General features: G+C 54.9%; 7 protein-coding genes and 1 non-coding gene across 8 annotated transcripts; 4 read left to right on the top strand and 4 right to left on the bottom strand.

Annotated features, from left to right (window-relative positions):
• Positions 1-377: 377 nt before the first annotated feature.
• Positions 378-2711, top strand: F5Z01DRAFT_684714 (uncharacterized protein). The gene is made up of 3 exons (XM_046265947.1): positions 378-765; positions 824-1088; positions 1148-2711. The coding sequence occupies exons 1-3, from the start codon at positions 679-681 to the stop codon at positions 2296-2298; spliced, it is 1503 nt and encodes a 500-aa protein (XP_046122726.1). The 5' UTR covers positions 378-678; the 3' UTR covers positions 2299-2711.
• F5Z01DRAFT_4377 (putative histidine kinase/response regulator) lies at positions 2663-6856 on the bottom strand. Its single transcript, XM_046259738.1, has 3 exons — positions 6661-6856; positions 3764-6601; positions 2663-3706 (listed from the first exon to the last, which is right to left on the bottom strand). Exons 1-3 carry the CDS (start codon positions 6726-6728, stop codon positions 3028-3030), a joined length of 3585 nt encoding a protein of 1194 aa, XP_046122725.1. The 5' UTR covers positions 6729-6856; the 3' UTR covers positions 2663-3027.
• Positions 6857-7431: 575 nt separating this feature from the next.
• Positions 7432-8369, top strand: F5Z01DRAFT_641445 (uncharacterized protein). The gene is made up of 2 exons (XM_046262581.1): positions 7432-8125; positions 8236-8369. The coding sequence occupies exon 1, from the start codon at positions 7491-7493 to the stop codon at positions 7962-7964; it is 474 nt and encodes a 157-aa protein (XP_046122724.1). The 5' UTR covers positions 7432-7490; the 3' UTR covers positions 7965-8125; positions 8236-8369.
• A 261-nt stretch (positions 8370-8630) lies between these two features.
• Positions 8631-9689, bottom strand: F5Z01DRAFT_4318 (uncharacterized protein). Its single transcript, XM_046259690.1, has one exon. The coding sequence runs from the start codon at positions 9495-9497 to the stop codon at positions 8850-8852; it is 648 nt and encodes a 215-aa protein (XP_046122723.1). The 5' UTR covers positions 9498-9689; the 3' UTR covers positions 8631-8849.
• A 679-nt stretch (positions 9690-10368) lies between these two features.
• Positions 10369-12184, top strand: F5Z01DRAFT_699827 (glycoside hydrolase superfamily). The gene is made up of 4 exons (XM_046266394.1): positions 10369-10573; positions 10626-10667; positions 10726-10840; positions 10899-12184. Exons 1-4 carry the CDS (start codon positions 10502-10504, stop codon positions 11993-11995), a joined length of 1326 nt encoding a protein of 441 aa, XP_046122722.1. The 5' UTR covers positions 10369-10501; the 3' UTR covers positions 11996-12184.
• A 524-nt stretch (positions 12185-12708) lies between these two features.
• Positions 12709-14034, top strand: F5Z01DRAFT_740822 (pectin lyase fold/virulence factor; the record flags this gene model as incomplete). Its single annotated transcript, XM_046266852.1, has 4 exons — positions 12709-13349; positions 13406-13503; positions 13560-13721; positions 13771-14034. The coding sequence occupies exons 1-4, from the start codon at positions 12917-12919 to the stop codon at positions 14032-14034; spliced, it is 957 nt and encodes a 318-aa protein (XP_046122721.1). The 5' UTR covers positions 12709-12916.
• A 295-nt stretch (positions 14035-14329) lies between these two features.
• F5Z01DRAFT_t1 lies at positions 14330-14417 on the bottom strand. The gene has a single exon. It is a non-coding gene; the product is annotated as a tRNA-His (tRNA).
• Positions 14418-14482: 65 nt separating this feature from the next.
• On the bottom strand, positions 14483-19449 carry F5Z01DRAFT_4283 (ABC-2 type transporter-domain-containing protein). Its single transcript, XM_046259670.1, has 10 exons — positions 18945-19449; positions 17568-18888; positions 17304-17513; positions 16640-17243; positions 16219-16580; positions 16055-16168; positions 15217-15995; positions 15102-15166; positions 14775-15049; positions 14483-14725 (listed from the first exon to the last, which is right to left on the bottom strand). The coding sequence occupies exons 1-10, from the start codon at positions 19382-19384 to the stop codon at positions 14588-14590; spliced, it is 4308 nt and encodes a 1435-aa protein (XP_046122720.1). The 5' UTR covers positions 19385-19449; the 3' UTR covers positions 14483-14587.
• Positions 19450-20010: the final 561 nt, after the last annotated feature.

The following is a 20010-nucleotide window of genomic DNA, read 5'->3' as shown; positions in this document are numbered from 1 at the left end:
TTGAGTCTTGTCTGGACTCTGGACTCTGGCGGGAGAAACGGGACTGACGGCACCCGTCCATTATCGTCTGGCCAAGTATTGTTATTATTATCAATGATTCTTCAGCCCGTCCGCCCGTGCACCGACTGCTAAGGACTCCAATGCCTGGCCGGCCATCCCTCGTCCCGACGGCGACTCGGCGTCCCCCATGACTCGCGGTGGGCTGGGGACGGGCCCGTCCATGCAGGCCATCCATCCATGGACCATAATTCGTCAGGGACCATGTGGAGGAGGACGGGCTCAGCTATGCGAGTTGCGATTTGTTGCTCTTGTCGGCCACACAACCCGCCACCGCTAGTGCTGCTGCTCATGCTGCTCATCAACACGAATGCTGAGCTAGACTCTATTAGCTGCGTCGGCCTCCAACGGCAACAATGCGAGCTCAGGCGCAGCAATTCATCAATCCGTAACTCCATCTTCTGTCCATTGGCCTGCGTACTGACCGAGGCGGACCCGAAATCTCGTGGATCCCTCGAGGATTAATAAAAAGACGCTTCAGCCTCGATCCTTTTCCACGTGTCAGCCGCACGCCCTCGCTGATCCCTCCTCTCCCTCTCCTTGACCTCCATTGCCCTGCTGGCTGCTGCTGCTGCTTCTTCTTCCCTCTCTGGCACGCATCGTTCGCACGCACGGGGCGCCATGAAGATCTCAACCACCACCCTCGCCCTGACGGCCTTGGCCGCGGATCTCGTCGCGGCTGGCAACATCAAGCCCAGCTGCCAATGTGTATGTTTCACCCGCCATGCTCCTTGAGTCTCCTCTCTAACGGTTTCCTCGCCTGCAGTGCTCCGCTCTCGCCACGAACCCCAGCCTCGTGGGCAAGGTCTGGACGCCCGATGACGAGCGCTACGATGCGCGTCTGAAGGAGTACTACTCTGCCAACGCCGCGCAGGCGCCCTGGTGCATGGTCCTGCCCGAGAGCACTGAGGATGTCTCGACCCTCATGAAGGTCCTCACGGAGCACTCGTGCCCCTTTGGCATGCGCTCCGGCGCCCACACTGCCTTCCAGGGAGGCAATGGCATCAAGGACGGTGTCACCGTGGACTTTGGTACGCGTTCCTCGTTTTGCGAGTCATCGCACCGCAAGGCGCCCATGCTGACATTCCAGGGCACCTGAACGCGACCACCTACGACGAGACCACCCAGATCGCCTCCATGAACCCTGGCCAGACCTGGGGCGACGCCTACAAGGTCCTCGCCGACTACAGCGTCGTCGCTATTGGCGGTCGCGCGGACGTTGTCGGCATCGGAGGCTTCACCACTGGCGGTGGCTACTCTTTCCACACGGGTGTCCGTGGCTTCGCCTGCGACAATGTCGTCAACTTCGAGGTCGTCCTGGGCGACGGCTCCATCGTCAACGCCAACGCCGAAGAGAACCACGATCTCTGGGTGGCGCTCAAGGGTGGCTCGGGCAACTTTGGCTTCGTCACCCGCATCGACCAAAAGGTCTGGCCCTCGTCCGAGATCTACGCCAACCTCAACTCGTACAGCATCGACAAGAGGCCCGCGGTCCGCCAGCGCTACTACGACTTTGTCAACAAGCAGGACGACGAGCCCGAGAGCCAGGTCATTGGAGCCATGAGCTACGCCAACGGCGCCTGGGCCTGCGCCATCATCATGTCCAACATTGACGCCGAGATCAGCGACGTCTTTGACCCCTTCTTCGAGATCGAGTCGACCACGTCCATCCCTGCGACCGGTCCTGCGCACGAGGTCGTGCCCATCTTCACGGGCCCCACGCCCCTGGGCCTCTACGCCAACTGGCAGACCGGCATGGTCGACCACAACCTCGAGATCATGGAGGCCATGGACGAGATTGTGTTTGAGTACTTCAACAAGGCCATCGGCCTCGTCGAGGACGGCGAGAACAAGATCCAGCTCATCTGGCAGTGGCAGCCCGTCACCCAGGGCATCGTCGACGTGATGCAGAAGCAGGGCGGCAACGCCCTCGGCCTCGACGCCACCGTCCTCGACGGGCCCGTCATCATGTACAACATTGTCTTCACCGCCGACACCGAGGAGACCCAGGCCGCCACCCTGCCCACCATCTTCGCCCTCAACAAGGCCATCCTCGCCAAGGCCGACGAGCTCGGCCACAACAAGCACTGGCAGTTCCTCAACTACGCCCACGGCAGCCAGGACCCCATCTCCCACTACGGCGCCGAGAACATCGCCCTCATGAAGGCTGTCTCGGCCAAGTACGACCAGGGCCAGGTCTTCCAGAACCTGCGCCAGACCGGCTTCAAGCTCCCGGCGTAGACGCCTAGGTCCTTCACACAAAGGAAAGGGTCAATCGCTTATTCCTGTCCCGCCATTGTGGGCAGAATACCATTTCAATCTGTACATACTCATCTAGTCACTGCGTGTTGACTTTTCATATATTTAGACAAAGATCGAATGAGAGAATCGTGAATATGCTTCATCCGCTGGGCTTTCCCCACAGCAGTGCTAAGCGTGATGAGTCGAAAATGTGTTTACCTTCGAGACCTTGAGCTCATGCAGATCTCAGATGCTTGCATTCGTGCGTCTCATACGCACTCGAAGCGTAGTGTGCCTTTCTGACACGCCCAAGCTCTTCCTGGCGACACCCGCCAATGTCGGTTCAGCGCTCATCTGACTCAAGTCAGCATCGGTGACCGTCAGCTTACACTGCCCTCTCATCGATGTGCTCAGTCAGCGTGGACTTGATGCTGTAAAGTGGTGCGTCAAGCGACAAGACCCGGATGGAAACTTGTGGAAAGCCAACCATGATCCGGGTGAAGCGTCTTCACGTCTGGCCCTTGGTGGGCTTGGCGAGCATCTAGTCCACCGTGTTGCCTGTCAAGGTGACTCTGAGGAAGATGTCAGTGGCGCAGCTGCTTTAATCGGTCGTGTTCTTGACGCGACGATACAAAGCTGCTCTCGGGCATTCTTCTCTGTCTCCGTGATTGCCGAAAGTCGGCAGGTCATGTGCGTAAGTAGAAGTATCGTAAATCATGCCAAACACCGTCAAGGCGGCGCGTCGCATTTCGACTGGAGCGCCTCGCGCAGCACCTGGAGACTGACAGGCTTTGTCAGGAACACGTCGATGCCACTCTCCAGTGCATGCTGGTGCGTGCGATGCGACGCGAGACCCGTGAGGGCAAGGATCACCACCGCTTGCGCGTGGGTCTTGTGCTCGTGTTCACGGATCAGCCGGGTGGCCTCGAGCCCGTCCATGACGGGCATGGAGATGTCCATGAAAATGCCGGCAAAGGTCGTGGGGTCCTGCATGTAGGCCTCGACGGCTTCCTGTCCATTCGTCGCCAGTTGATGCGCTTGCCCCAGTTTCTTCATGAGCGCAGAGAGGACCTTGAGATTGATCGGATTGTCATCCACGAGCATGTACTTCTTCTTCTCAACGCCATTCTCCGTCCCAGTCGACTCTCGATCGATCACATTTCCATGCTCACTGGGTCGGACAGTGACAGTTGGGGGTTTGTCGCTGGCCACCCGTTTCGCGCTGGGCTGCGGCACTCCAGGAAGTTCAAGCCATGCTCCCCTGGCTGCCTTGGTACCGGGGCTTTCGGTGTGTAAGCTCTGGGCACGCTGCGGTCCAGATGGGCGTGTCTGCAAATGCAGCTTGGGCAAACCTCCTCGTCTGTGAATAGCATCCATGGCGGCCCTTGCCAGAGCTCGGGGCCCAATTCTGTTTGTCTGTGAGCTGGTGTACGGGGATTAAAGGGTCAGATGGTTCAATACTCACGGTTGAGCCACAAATTCAAACACTCGGTCCCGATTGATGTTTTCGAACTCCGCCGACAGCTGCCGCGCCGCCAGCGCATGGCGGCAGACCACGACGTTGGGTGTTCTGGCCAGCTGATCGAGATGCTCGCGCGTGTATGGTAGGGCATCTTCCGACCAGATGACTATGTCTGGCGGCGTAGCCTCGCCAACAGACAACTCGAGGCCCAGCCAGCGGTGGCAAATAGTCTCTACAAGCACGCGCCCATGCTCGCTCCACGACGGTCCAAAGCCACAGAGACCGACCCGCAGTCCTCTGAGCTCACGGACTCGGTCGTCGAACCCATCATCGGGGTCAAACACGTCGCTTGGAGACTCATGGACTTGCACTGACGGTTGCAGCGGCAAGGTCACTGCGACCGTAGTGCCGACGCCAATCTTGCTGTCCACGGTAATCTTGCCGCCCAGCTTGGCAGTGACCTTCTTGACGAGGCTCAGCCCAAGACCAGTGCCAGGCGCGAGCTCGTCCTCTTGGGAGAAGGGCTGAAACAACTTGTGTCGAAGGAATTCTTCACCTATGCCCTTGCCCGTGTCTTGTACCGTGATCTTGACAAGCCGTTCGCGGGGAGACGGTCGAGTTCGCATCTGTTCCAGTGAGACGCGGATCATGCCCTTTGAGGTGTACTTGAGGGCGTTGCCGAGGAGATTCATGACGATTCGGCGGACCACCCCAGGTTGTACGTGGAACAGCCAATCGCAGGACGGATCGATGGATACATAGAGGGAAGTGCTGCCCCAGAGAGAATCTCGTCCCGCCCGACTTAGGTGATCCATAGCCACCTCGCCATCAAACGATTTGCGAGCGGCCAAGAGCGACTCGCCTGGCCCGCTTTGCATGGAAACCCTGGCGGCAGACATGCTCTGGAAGCTAAAGCCGGCGTACACACTCTCCGAGACCTCCTCGACCAGGGCATCTAGTCTGACGTGCCTGTACAGAGACTTCTTCCCAAATCCAGCCGAATCAACCCTCTTGTGACGCGGGCGACTAATGTTGCCAGAATATTGTCCATTCTCCTCTGCGAAGCTGTTCACCTTGGAGTAATCCAGTAGATGATCAATAGTGTCAAGCAAGGTGCGGCAGCACGTTTCGATGGTGTGCACAGCGTTGCTCTGGAACACGCCTAGGTCCGTGTCGCTGAGCAGCTCGCAGCTGAGAACAGCGCCGTGCAGCGGAGACCGCAATTCGTGCGACAAGGAGCCGAGGGTGTCCGACTTGGCCTTGTTAGCTTGGTGCGTCTCCAAGCTGTTGACTTCCGAGGCCACGAGCTTCCCAAACGCCAAGAAGAAGCTGAGCTCGCCTTGGGTGGTGAATATGCGCGACGCGGCGCATGTGTACATGAAGCCCCCGGCGAGCCATCGCTGATCTCTTGTATCCCATACGGGAGCAAAGACAACGCTGCGCGCCGAGGGGAATGCGCGGTGTATGAAATCACCTTCGTTGAGCCTCCTGCGGGCTCTTCTACGCTGCTCCTTGGGAGGCGATGCTGCTTCGCTACTCCCATCGGGAGGGTGCGGCTCTGACATGGCATCCCCCTCCTCCGAGGCGTCGCTTGACTGGAGTTCACCCTCCGCATCAAAGTGGAAGACCTTGCCTTGGGGGTATCGCTTGAGCAACTTGGCGAGGAACCGTGTTGGCATGGTCCCAAACTTGGGGGCTACTGCCACTGGGTGGTTGATGCTGGATGATTCCGTGGTGGCAAACCCGATCAGACCGCAGGGCGCATCTCGCGCCTCGCTATCAAGAGGACGACCTTGATCCTCGCTGCTGCTGCCCGTCAACGTGGCCTCTTCGGTGGTCATCTCTTTGGCAGCTGGTTCTGGCCCTTTAGAAGGGCGGGGGCGCCAGTCGGCAGCCTGTGCCGTGCTTAGGAACGCACAACCATCCACCTCGAATCCCTCTCGAAGAATATTGGCCGCCCTTGAAAAGATCAATTTTGACTCGTCCAAGTCCCGGTTGGGGGGTGTTGTGGTGGCGACAGCTGGCGGCGGATGTGACAGCTCACCGTGCTGCAGTACGCTTGGTGCCTGTTTCTCCCCGCTATCTTCACTCTCGAGACGCTGCTGCTGCGCATCGAGGGCGCCTTCTGGTCTGCTGTCGTCATCCATAAAGGCGGCGGTGTTCGCTCCCGACTGCCAGCCGCTGAGAGTGCCCTTGCCCTCGATGAAGGAGCCCAGCCCTCTGTTCAGGCGCTCATGCTGTCGGGACTCGACCCTAGCCCTCCTGAGTTCGAGATGTTCCGTGATAGCCCCGGAGATGTCGCGAAGACGCTGTGTACACTGTTCATCCCACAGAGGGGGCGGGACCGTGCTCATGACGCAGTACGCCCCAATGTCGATGCCCCTCCGGGTGCGGATCGGTACCCCGGCGTAGAACTGGCCAGCCTCCCCAAACTGGCAGAACGGTCGCGAAGAGAACCTCTTGTCCTTGGTGAGGTCGGGGACGAAGGACAGGGGCAGTTTGGTGTCGTCGCCGCTGTCCTGGGCGTTGGCTGTCAGGTAGAGCACATGGTCGCACGTCCCCTGGTCGCGCGGGATGGCGGTGCCTCGGAGCGCCAGGGGAGCCGTTTGGCCGAGGTTGGGCAGGCTCGGGGCGATGCGCAACTCGGCTGTTGCTTCGGCGAGGATGTACTGATGGGTCGCGTCGAACAGGGAGACAAAGGCGCGCTCGGTGCCCGTCTGGTGTATCCCCAGCTGAGCCAGGGCAGTCAGTACGCTGTCGGGTGCCGTCGTGAGCTCGAGGCTCGGAGGAGCATTGCCATCGCGGGCAAATCGGAAGTAGCTCGAAAGCAAAGGGTAGTATCTACAGTCACGGGATGGTCAGTCTTGGACATGTGCGCGTCAGCTTGGGTACGCCCGAACCTGAAGGTCTCGCGCTCCCTAGCGCCTTCCGAGGCGTCAAAGAGCTTGGCAGGCGCGCAGCAAGCCATTGTGAATCGGCCCGAGCAGAGTTGACCGTGGCATCGATGGTCGCACCAGGGCAGTCGAGGACGGACTCGAGGCAGATGTTGATGGTGAAGTCGCGGGTTGCGTGGACTAGAGTTGGGAATGCAGGATCAGAGGTGGTAATCCAGGACCTGACTTGGTTGAGCAGCACTGCACGTACTACGGAGCACAGCTCCTAGTCTAGTGACAATAGCGCAAGGATCAAATAGAAAGATCAATCAGGTAACTGGATGTAACTGGATGTGCAGAGGCATCTGGGGGACCTGCATCATCTCCACCCACAGATCGACTCGATCAGTATTTCGGCCAAACATGACATCACCATCAAGAAAAGTCGATTTGCTGCATGCTCCTTGCAGTCTAGAAATCGGCCAAAGTCAGTCAGTAATTGCTCGACCAGTGACTAGACCGTCCTATCGAGGCAGTGCTTATTTCGGTATCTGAAAGATACTATTAATTAGAACCAACAGAACCGAAGTACAGAACTCGAAGTGGCCCGGCGTAGTTTGTCATCACTGGTCTAGACCCCAAACATCTAGCTCTAGACCACATACTCTAGCGCTGTGTCGTGCTGTAAGTTTGCGACTAGACAAAAGGCTGGCTGATGATTGGTCTTGGCTGGAGGTCTGGTCGCGGCTGGCAGACTGGACTTCCGCCCCCCGGGTAGCTGGGCCACTCCATGTCACTGGAGAATTTTCAAGTTCGACTTTAAGATCGGCTTTCGAGGACCGGATTTCAAGTATTCCATGCCGTCCAGCAGAATTACTTGTACCACCCTTTCTACGTACTACGTACGTACAACAGGCATAGCGCTAGGAGCGAGGCGTAACCAACATCTTGTGGTTATCATTATCCGACCCTACCACCGCTTTACGGTGTTAATAGTTCCCACCAGACGAAAGGACTGGAGTGTTTTTGAAGTTTCCCATCGGCCTGTCGGCAGGCACCCACCCTCTCTGCCGCAGGGTGGTGATGGTGGTGGGGGGGCCTGGCGACAGGACAAGGACTGGAGCCGCCGATACCTTTCCATCCATCACCAGGCATTTCCTCTCAAAACATACAGGAAAAGACTTGCAAAAAGGACTCGTACTATATACGTGTATTTATCTGTCCATCTTGGCACCTTGCATATAGCCTCGACGATGCTGTTCCGGCCTGCAGGGTCAGGCGCTCCTTTGGCCTGGTGCGGGGTGCCTTCCAGTCACTGGCACTGGCAGTGACATCAGCGGGGCCCTCCACCCCTCCCACCCCGGGCCACCGTCATCCCTCATCGAATTCCTGAATCGCATCAGTGCCAAGATGCGGATTCGACAACAATTAGGTTTTCAGGCATACCCGCGGGCAGGCATTCGCGCGTTTGAGAGACCAAGTTGTATACATAGTAAGCACTGATACCAATTTCTCCTATCTCGGGCCTGTGGAAGCTGGTTACGTAGATCATGACGGCATCTCACACCTTTAATTGCGTAGCAGGTACTTATCTATCCTCAGTGCTCCATGTCGCTGTCCGCAACATTCCCCTTGTCTCTCAACTCAACTGGCGATAATACGCGTCTGCGAGCTCATGAGCGTCACGGTCGATGAGATACGCCCGTTACGACACCTCTCAATGGCTCTCGAGTCGCTTGATTTCTTCTGCCTGTCGTGGGCAACCCAATTTGCATCGTTCACTCCCGCCATTCATCCCTACATTGACCGCCCGCCGCCTGTCGACACTGCCCCATCATGAGCTCGGAAAGCCATACTGAGCAATATCCATTGCTGCACCTATCATCTTCTAAGACGCCGCTCCCACTGACGCAGTGTGAGCTGGTTCGTCTGCAACCGGGCGATGACCTCGGTTTTCAAATGGTATTGATCAGGTCAAAAATAGACGCTCAATTGTCTAACAGATAGCAGCTGCGCAGGGACCAGGATCGGCTGCCGCTCTATGTCACGGCTGACTTCGAGTCAGACGCCCCCTTGATCGCGCCCCGCGAGGCAGCAACAGCAGCGCCAAGCTGTGCGCAACAGAACCGCCCCAAACAAGAGCTGGTGCATTTACCACAGTCGACTGCAACAGTGCGAGATGGCGCACGGCCCCAGCACATGACCGGAGCCCCAGCCTACGACGTGGTGCAAGGACAAGCAGCTGAGGCACCCAAATTGGCTCCCAGCCCGACGAGGAGCGTCTCCCATCTTGGGTGTTCGAGCTGTGGTGTACGGAGAACACCGTATTGGCGCACAGGCCCCAATGGCAAAAACACACTCTGCAATGTCTGCGGGCTTGTGTGGCGCAGACGACGGAGTGTAGCTGCCAGTGTCACCCAAAGGTCCGCCGTCATCGAAGAACGGACAGGGCATCCACCATTGTGACTTTTGCCCCTGGAGATCAGCAGCACGTCGTCCGAGGACCATGTGAATCTGCTTGTACACAATTGCATACGGACGGAGAAACAGAGAGATACCCAAGGCTGCAACGCCTGCGGCCTTCCGGGGAAAGCTATACCTGGAATGTCTTTACCACGTCCGCGATTTTCCGCCTTCCCTGTGAGCCCTGCGACTGAAATGGAAGGACGTTGAGCTACGGTCAGCACACATTTGCATATCTGCCTACCCCCATATAGAAAAACACAGGTGATGCGCCCTGTTATTGGACAATCAAATTTGCGGAGTTTGTCCACGACTGAATCATGCTGCGAAAGAGGCGGCTTTGTTTGGGCGAACTGATATCGCTGCACAAGTCCATTATGAACACACGACACACGTACCATGCAGGCATTGGATCAAATCTGTTGACAGCGCTGCTCTCCTCACAAATTTATTTAACCTTACATTCATGAGGACACCTCGCTTTGCTTTTGGCAAACAGATGCAGGGGTGTGTAGGGTAGCTTGATAGAACCTGCGAGGGAGAAGCTTGAAAAGCAACGCTATCTTGAACTTATTTCCCGGGTTGAAACAGAGTCGCATCGTAATGAACAAAGTTTCGGCCATTCCAGGGTGTTGCTCCGGACCCCCTGATGAACGACAACCCCCGCATGATCTGATCTGATGCTAATGCACGTTGCCGACAGCCCGTCTTGAAATGTCTCGGGATTTGGCGGTGGGATATCATTGTTTAACAGCTTTCACAATTTGACAATGTCTGACAGCTGCCAGTGAGAGATTTTAATGACTCTGTTACAGCCAGGCTGCGCTAGGCAGTCCTCTTCGTTAATCGTCCCTGAAGCGGCGACGCTGACTCGGGTCTGGTGAGAACAATAACTACTTGTTGAACCCAGAGGTAGTTGACTGTTGGACTCTTAGCCAGAATACGGGCTCAACTTTAGAAGCTCTAATTGCGCAACGCACAAGATACCGTATTCATTAGTTACGAGCATGCTAAATTGTCTCGGATCATTATTATTATTATGATCACCTTGCTTGCCTGACTATAATTAGCGCGCCTCGTGTTACGGCTCGCCAGACTTGACTCGGCCTTGACCTCCGCTTGCCGAGCTAGCGTACAATACGAGACGTGAAAGACAGAACAAGTCGTGCACTATGCAGCGATGCAGAGGGGCTCTGTGAGCACTTATTTTGGACCGCCTCCGCCCCTGATGACCACGCTAGGATGCCCCAGCCAGCTGACTTTGCGTCATAAATTTCATGTTCATAATTACTCCCCCAGCAACGCTCAATTTGAGATTGTCTTCTTCCTCTTCTCTCTCGCAACGACTATTCATTCATTTCTCATGTATCATTTTTCGGCGTTCTTTGCGCATCTACTTTGAACGATGCGCGTTGCCACTCCTCTTGTAGCCTCTTTGGCGCTCCTCCCGTCTGCGTGGGGTCGAATTAAATACTTGGTACGGTTCCCGCTTAGATCCAATGAGCACTCACAGGGCTGACTCTTTTCAGGGCGTTGCTATACCGGGGATTGACTTCGGCTGTGACATTGATGTATGGAACTCCTTCGCTGCTCATGATTTTATGGCCCGGCAACTGACCACTGAACCAGGGCTCCTGTCCGCCAGGGAATAGGAAATTCCCTTTGTTAGAGATGGGCGGTGGTGATGGCGCGGGCCAGATGCAGCATTGGACGGAAAATGCGGACATGAACACATTCCGTCTTCGTGAGTATTCGCCAACGCCCTAGAAGGGTGACCAGCAGTGTGTTGACGGGAAACGCAGCGGTGCCGTGGCAGTATCTTGTCAACAATCAACTAGGCGCAAAGATGGACGAGACCAACTTCGACAACTACAACAAGCTGATGAAAGCATGCCTGGACACTGGCTCATACTGCATGATTGACATTCACAACTTTGCCCGGTGGAACGACGGCATCGTTGGTCAAGGAGGACCTGACGACGAGGAGTTTGTCGACATCTGGGTCCAGCTGGCAAAGAAGTATGCAGACAACGACAAGGTCATGTTTGGCATCGTAAACGAGCCCCACGACTTGGACATTGTCCGCTGGGCACAGACATGCCAAAAGGTCGTCACAGGTATCCGCAAGGCCGGCGCCGAGTCACAGATTATCTTGCTCCCGGGCACCAATTTCGCAAGTGCCGAGACTTTTGTGTCGAGTGGCAGTGCGGAACTGCTGGCCAAGATCTCGAACCCGGATGGCAGCAAGGATGGTCTGGTTCTCGATCTGCACAAGTACCTCGATATCAACAACTCGGGCACACACGTCGAGTGCACCACGAATAATGTCGCAGGGTTCAAGACCATCGGAGATTGGCTCAGGAAGAACAAGCGCCAGGCCATCATCTCAGAGACGGGCGCGTCCCTGGATCCCACGTGCATCGAGAAGTTCTGCACCCAGAACGAATACATTGCCAAGAACACGGACGTCTTTGTCGGCTTCGTCGGCTGGGGAGCTGGCAGCTTCGGGACTGACTATGTCATGAATCTAACGCCCTCTGGCGAGGCTGACAACTACCAGGACAATGAACTCATGACCGAGTGTATCATCAAGCCTTTTGTGGGAGAGGCGCCCAAGTCCACGGCTACCGAGGAGAAGACGTCGACGGAAACCGCATCCAAGACGAAGAGTACTGCGAGCACCGCGACTACTACTCCATCTACAAACACGGCAAATCAGATATTTAAAGAGACGCCCTCTCACTCGGGTGATGAGTCTTCAGAAACATCTGCTGCTAGCGAGGAGTCCAACAGCGAAGACGATGATGGTTCGGCTGCAAATCCGAGAATGGGCTCTCCGGCCGTGGGAGCGACTTTCGCGATTGCCATGTCCCTTTTCTTTGGAATGCGACTCGTCTGAGACCTCGACTCGGTCTCGGGTTGCCGACAAAATTCATCACAATTTGCTAGGGAAGTGATTAGATTTAGACAGAATAATTATAGATACATGTATATATAGCGAGTATGCTAATCATAATAAGGGACACAACGAGCCCCAAAAATGTTCACACGCCGAGTCAGGACTGCAGAGGGCAGATCAGCGACATCCAGGCAAAGGATGTGAATGGTGGCTCTGCAGCGCCTTTCTTTCGGCGCAAAATACCGAGCGCTGCCGAGAAATAAGCTTGAATTAGGAATCCGAAACCTTACACCGCTTCACCCCACAAGGCTGAGCGCGAGGAGTACGTGCTTCGTCGGAAAGCAGCAACAGTACCGGCACATACATACAAGGATCTGCTGTCTTGACTGACTATGGAAAGCTGGACAAAGATAGCCAAAGTGGCTCTTGCTGGGTCACAGTAATTATCCAACAATGACAAGGCGCAAAACTCAAAGTCTGCATCGGTGCTCAACGCCTCCAGCAATAACATTGGTATCTTTGTGCGGGGAGCCTTGTCCAGATTCCAGGGACGCATGTGGAGGAAATGTGTTCCCCGCGTGCTACATGCCCCAGATGACAGGGGAGTTCCCCGCATAATGGCTCATATTTTGCTCTGATTCATGGAAAATGCAGAATAGAGTTCCTCCGGACGCAAAAGCCGTGTGTATTATCCAGTGGGCATGACGTCTGTAGCGACAATACTTCCGTTCTACTTTGACGTCGCCAACATGAACGAAGCCCAAGCATGATCGGCATATGGATGAGTATAAAAAGAGTAGATGGTGACGCATAATGTACTGGGCCCGTTGTTGTCCTCAGTGTCAATCCGCCCTTGAGCTCCTCTCCGCATAAGAGGCCCTTCAACTTGACTCTAGCCCTCGCTCCCCAAAGCCAATCACTATGAAGACTGCCCTGATCCTCGGGCTACTGCCCGTTCTGGTTCAGTCGTCTCAAGTCCTCGACTGGACACACACTGGCGGCCGCCTCATGAAGCGCCAGAACACAGGAGATGGGGCCCAAGGAGATGCAGACTCTTCCCAATCTGAGCTCACCGAAAGACCAGCTCCTCGATTCCCCTTCCCCGTGACAAAGTTCCCCGTGGCCAAGGAGACGGTCGTCCTTGAGAATACCTTCTATGTACCCGCCGGTGCCACCTTTGACGGCGGCATGAAGCGTTATGAGCGACCCGAGGGTAGCTGCAACGAGCAGGCTGAGGGTACAGACGCTGACGCTGTCTTCAATCTGCTTCCTGGTGCCACCATCAGGAATGTGATCATTGGGAAGCATCAATCCGAGGGTATCCATGCTCTGGGCGACGCCTGGGTCGAGAATGGTCAGTCTCCTACGTGGCCGCTTGTCGAATCATGTGCAGTCTAATACGTCTTTCAGTATGGTGGGAGGATGTCTGCGAAGATGCCTTGACGGCAAAGGGTCTCAACACCCAGCTCAAAGTCATTGGTGGCGGCGCTCGCAACGCGACTGATAAGGTATGCACATGAACAGACTCATGAGAAGAAGCCACAATCCGTGCTGACGGCATCAGATCTTCCAAGACAACTCGCTCGGCGGCAAGTACAACATCACCGGCTTCTACGCGGACACCTTTGGGTCATTCTACCAGTCTTGCGGCAACTGTCTGAACCAAGCCAAGCGCAACGCCACCATTCAGAACGTCGTGGCCGTCGACGGAATCCGCATGGGTATTGTGAGTACACCAGTCCTGTCTTTGTCCTTAACACTGCTGACGGCGCTAGATCAACCCCAACTACGGTGATGAATTCCGCTTGAAGAACGCCCAGATCGACAACGTCGGCATTATCGTCACGAAGGAGATTGGCAACAACGTGCAGACGGTCCCCTATCACATTGGTGAGGGCCCCGACGAGAAATATGCTCTCTACAACACCACGACAGACAATATCGTTGAGGGCTTCAACGGCACCGTCACCAATGTGTACGAGCCAGAGGATCCGTATGAGTGGCTCGAGGAGTTCTGGCCCGATGGTTTCTGGGAGTAAGGAGGAGACTGGTGTTTCCCCTCAAGAAATCACTTTTTAGGACTGCGATGGTCCGTAAACAATTATTGATAATAGGTGAAATTCCTCTAGATCAGAAGCGCTCGTGTCTGCCGACTGGTCTGTGTATCACAGACCGTGCTGTCTGTCTGTTTTTTCGCGTGTTTCCCGAGTATTTTTGGAGCAAGACACGCAAAGAAAAAATCAAGAACAAGAACAAAGGAAGACTCAAAAAAAAAGGCGCATGTTCTCGGATGTATCGCAGTAGCGAAGTAATCCGAGAACCTGCTGGTACATGTGCCCAAACCCAGACTCGAACTGGGGTTTCCACGGTTCTGAATATGTGATCCACAACGTGGTGCCCTAACCACCTAGACTATTTGAGCTATTCCATAAGAAGGCAGTTGTCGTATACCGGGTTATGAGCGAACATTTAGTACTGTCTAGCAAAGAGATACAGAAATCTCCATGATCCACTATGCATTGTTATTCTGTTCTACACTGTCCGTCCCTGTGATCAATCATCCCCCTCCCCAAGCCTACAGGTGAGCGGTGTCTACCATGGGAGCCAGTTCTTGACAGATTTCACGTATACCCAAAGGTACACCGAGAGGTAGTTTGTGCACGTGAACAGGGCGAATATGCCAAGACACGGCCAGGCATACGAACCTTTGACCTGCAACGTGGACAGGTACTGATCTGGTCAGTGGAGGCTACCTTCGCTGCAGAGGTGTCCAACTTACATCTTCACCCGAGCCGTACTGACAGTAGCCGCAGTCAGCCGTGGCATCTGGAGTTGCCAAGTACCCGATGGTGTCGTCAAGCCAGTCCCGAGCATAGTCACCGCACGTGGTGCCCGAAGGAGTATCGAAGCGGGTGAGTTCCGAGTTGGCACACTCCACGGTGATGCGTGGGAGGATAATTGCCATGACGCCGGAAATCCAATAGGTAAAGGGGCCCATGTAGTACAGGGTGTAGCGCCAGACTGCGGGCATGAGGGATGCGGGCTGCAGAACACCTGGGGAAGATTAGCAGCCGCCAGTAGACTTATAGCGGTCAGGGATCAGTACCATTGAATAGCTCAGCAGCGATAACGAAGAACGGCATAATATTGGCGGCCATGGACGCGTCGGAACTGTTCCATGGTGTCAGTGGTACTTATGAGTAAGAAAGATCTGGTCTTACCTTAGTGCAGCAATCCACTGTCCCCAGGACGTAATGAACAGTTGAAAGAGGATCATCATGAGGAAGGTATAGCCAGCCGCAACTCCCAGAGGGAAGCCCACCATGAAGTAGAGCAGCACGTAGATGACCAGGCCGCCAGCAAGTGCAAATGGGATCTCGGCAAGGATCTGCGCCGTCGTGAAGGCGGTCCACCCGTAGATGCGGCTCGGATACTCGCGCCCCAGCCAGACATTGCGATTCTCGTCAAACATCATGGCGGTAGCGTTGATGATTTCCGGTACAATCATGAGTACGAGAAACGCGGAGAAGATGCGGTATTGCATGGCTGCGACGGTGTCGTTCAGTTGCAGGAAGATGAGGCCGTTCAAAAGGGAGTGGACAAAGGTGGCGTAAAGACGAGAGTAGGTGTAGTTGGGCGAACGCCAGTATTGAGCGAGCGTTCTCTTGGTGAGAAGCCGCGATTGTCTCCAAGTAGAAGACGCAAAGCCGGCATCTGCGACCGCCGAGTCGTGTACTAGATTAGCTGACTCTTTAGACTGAGTGAAGCTGTCAATGTCGGCCAGCACCTCGGCGGCTTCAGGAGACTTTGCCCAGACCTGCGGCCATGACTCCTCTCCTGTTGTAGGTGCTTCGCGGGCGGGTATCTCAATCAGGAGATCGGCGACGTTCTTGCCAGAGGGGGCATTGACACCATGGTTCGTGAAGTAGTTCAGCACCTTGTTCACGGCACCAAAGTAGTACACTTGACCGCCTCGGTTGAGTGCGAGAACCTTGTCAAACTGCACCATTGTCAGCTCCAGTACTAAAAACTACTTCACCCGAAGCATTTCAGACTTACCAGATCAAAGTGTTCTTGGCTCGCTTGGTGGATAGTGCAGACAATCGCTTGCCCTCCATCCGCAAGGCGCCGCAAAAGCCTCAGGATGCTCATCGAACCTTGGCTATCCAAGCCCTGGAGAGAATTAATAAGTAAAGACTTTGTGATTTATTTCCGAGACTTACACTCGTGGGTTCATCCAAGAACAAGAGCAAGCTCGGCTTCGCACAGAGCTCCACGCCAATCGTGGTGCGCTTCTTTTGTTCCAGGGACAGGGACCGGATGGTCATGTCCTGCAACTCCACCATGCCAAGCACATCAAGTATCCGGTCCACGTAGGATAGCTTGTCGTCGTCGCTCGTCTCCGCTCCCTGACGCAACAGCGCCGAAAACTCGAACGCTTCCCGGACAGTGCTTGTTTCGATGTGAATGTCCATCTGCTGACAGTAGCCGACGCTTCGCCCGAATGAGGGACCGACAGGCTGGTCGTCAACTCGCATGTTACCCGTGACCGTGCCGGTGGCTTGCTGGGTTAGGACTGTGAGGACTATAGGTAGGTTTCTCAGCTTTCATATGCCACAATGCTGTGATTAGAGGATGACTTACGAGTACTCTTTCCTGCGCCTGATGCTCCAACTAGAGCCGTGAGCATTCCAGGCGCGCAGTATCCTGAAACGTCCCGAAGAAGTTGCTTCTCCCCGTTCTGGTGTGGGACACTGTAGTCAAGGTTCCTCCAAGTAAAGGTCGAGCCGGACTGGGCAAGCTCTTCACTTTTTGCAGCCCCTTCAGTCTGTTCAGATACATCCGCAGTGACTTGTGGACGCTCGACGTTTTCTTCATCACAGCCATGTGACTTGCGTATCCCCTTGCGCCCGTGTGCGAACTCGAGGAGTGCGCCGCCGCTGCGTACCCAGTCCACGTGTTCCACAATCCACATGTTGATCAATAAGAAGCCAAAGATGAAGGCAAGCAAGATACCATAGTTGCGGCCAATGTTGCCGTAGCTAAAGCCAAACTCACTCCGAAGGTAGTCATTGCCGTAGATGTCGAGCTGCCCCGGGGTTGACCCCCGCGAGGCGCATGCCTGGAAATCGGGCTCGTTGTAAGATGCACCAGCGGGAATAATGGAATCAGATTGGCAAGGAAATTCGCGTCCGTGAAACTCGGCGGCCATGATGTTCTCGTAAGCGAACGGAACAGGAGTGATATACTGCTCGTGATTAGCCGATATCCCATCCCATGACCACCCAAAAGCGAAGTCAAGACTTACTGCAAGCCAGCCAACCCAAGGCACATCTGCAATCATACGTTCGACAGATCGGACGTAGCCACCACAAGCAATCGCAATGATGAGGTATACTCCGCAGTATCGCAATGCGACTTCGAGTTGTGGAGATAGAGCACCAAAGACGCGATACGAGGCAGTGAAACCCATGGCACACAGAAAGGTCGACGATAAGAAAATGAAGAACGCTCCAGCCTACCAGGGGGTCAGTAGGTATGTCCAATCAATATGCTAACAAACAGCACTTACGTCCATCCTCATTCCACTGAGAAAGTATGCAATCACGCTGTAGGTTGCGGATTGAAGTAATACCAACGGAACGTCGAGGAGTGCTTTGCCAATAACGACGGCGCTAGGTCGTACCATGGCATACCTTTTCTGCCGACTGACGACCGTCCTGTCGTGGAATGCGGCATCAAGCTCGGCGAGCTGAAACCACGCTACCAACGCGGATGAGTAGAAGCAAAAGCCTCCTCTTGAGTAGACACCACCAGAGTCGTCTGGCATATTGTAGAACATGGACGCCAGTAGGAACGCGGACACAAATATGCAAATGAACTTGGTGACAAACGGAGCTTTGTGGCCCCTCAGCTGCCAAACATCGCGCTTCGCGCAAAGAAGGACTTGTCGAAAGAACGAGATGTTGTAGGACGATTTTGGTCGTACGAAGCGCGATTTGGTCTCCTTGACGTGCTGTTTCAGTGCATCCGACGATGGAGACACGCTGTTCACGGAGGTGTTGGTACGGATTTGGCCCTGCTCCAAATCATACGCATTGATCTCCTCGTGCACCTTCTCAAAGGCCCGGCTAGACCGAAAGACTGCCTCGAGGTTCTCAGCACCGCGGGGGACATCCTTATCAGACCGTTGAGAAATATTGGCAGCGTCTCCCGAAGCGACACTGGTGAGAAAGTCACTCATTGTCTGTCGCGGCAAACGCTCGTATCCAAGGCCGTTGAAATATGCCTCGGCATCCTTGCTTGGACCTTGGTAGAGCATGCGTCCCTCATCAATGAGAAGAACCTTGTCCATGAGGTTGTAGATGCTGTCAGATGCCTGGTAGAGCGACACGATTGTGGCACGCTGGCAAGCGTCTGTCATGATGCGAAGAGACCTCACAAAGTCCACGGCAGAAGAGGCGTCGAGGCCCCTTGTTGAGCCGTCCCATGCATTGACGGACGCATCTGACGCCAGCGACTCTAGAATAGAGACGCGCTTGCGCTCGCCACCCGAGACGCCTCTAATGAACTCATTGCCGACAAGTGTGTCCATGACGTGCGTCATGCCGAATGCGCTGCCGAATTCCTCGACGAAGCGCGGGGCGTGATGTAACCATCTCTTGGGTGTCTTGTTCTTCAGTGCGAAGTCTAGGGTCTGGCGGACGGTGAGGGTTGGGAGATGCAAGTCGTCTTCGGGGATATAGGTGACAAGACCGCGGTAGTTCTTGGACACTTCTTGGGGTGAAAGGCCCGAGTAGTCAATGGAACCGCTGACGTTCAGGAAGGACTTGTGATCATTGCCGACTGTGCGCAAGAATGTGCTGCACCCCGAACCAGGGTTCCCCAAAACTCTGTAGAATGATTAGAACATGTCTACACGCGTAGACTCTCCTCAAGTGACACTTACAGCATCATTTCTCCATTGCGCACTACACCAGAAAAGTCTCTGATCAGAGCCTGGCCATCTTCAGCCCTGACAGGAGACACGAATCGCTTGAGAGTAAGCTCGTAAATATCTTGAAGTGTCAAGGTTCTCCATATCGCTTCTCTCAACGTCTTGACAGGCGCAGCGCCTCCCGCTCGACCGTAGGCCGTGACTGATTTGAAGCAGACGCTCAGCGGAGGGGGTCGTAGGCTTGTATCGCCATGCTGTAGGTACTTCTCCAGACTTTGAATGGCGCTGTTCTCGTGGGGCTCTGTGACGGCTTTGTGAAGCCCAGCAACGGCCTCCTCTGTCTCGGCATCGACAATGACGTGCGTGATTGTGTCCTGGTCTTCTGCACCCGGTCCTGGCTGGCCGTTGCTGTGGCCCCGGGTAGGCTCTCGTGGTAGAAGAGAGGGTGGCATCTTGCATTCGAGAAAGAATGACGATCGTGTTACGTTAGAGTATCATAGCAATGAGCAAGGAGATGCGAAGCCCAGTGCATGTCGAGGCCGGAGGTTGCCTCTGACTTTTTGTGCTGAGCGGGAGTTGCCATGTATTGCCCAGAATAGGAAAGTGGGTCACGGCCGGGAATAGCGTCGTCCGTATTTAAGCTTCCGTTATCCGTCCGCGTCCCCGGAGTCCGCGGGTCAAAGTCCCCGGATCATACTTGTAAAGGCTTCATGCCTTTTGCTCAAATGAAGTAGTGCTTAAGGATGCTTTCTCCGATCCTAGAAGTAGTAGTTAATAATGCATGAGTTCACGGATTTGAGAGAAGATACAAACGCAACATCGTAGTGGTATTTTGTAATTTTGACATCACCGACGGTTATACTGTTGAGTTGAATTACAACATTGTTTTGGAATTTACAGAAGGCCCACTCCATCAGAGGATCTCAAGCACAACCGGCACTGAGAGTTAGAAACATAAATTTAGGATATATAAATTCCGGATGTTTGTTATATCTCTATCTCTGATAATGTATCGACCGACGCCTAGTCGTCTGACCTAGGGTAGGCTAAACAGAGGCCCTCATAGACGAGTTAAACG

Source organism: Emericellopsis atlantica (genome assembly GCF_019669845.1).
Source record: "Emericellopsis atlantica unplaced genomic scaffold F5Z01scaffold_1, whole genome shotgun sequence".
In the NCBI taxonomy this organism is placed as follows: domain Eukaryota; kingdom Fungi; phylum Ascomycota; class Sordariomycetes; order Hypocreales; family Bionectriaceae; genus Emericellopsis; species Emericellopsis atlantica.
This window is presented reverse-complemented; position numbering and strand designations above follow the sequence as displayed.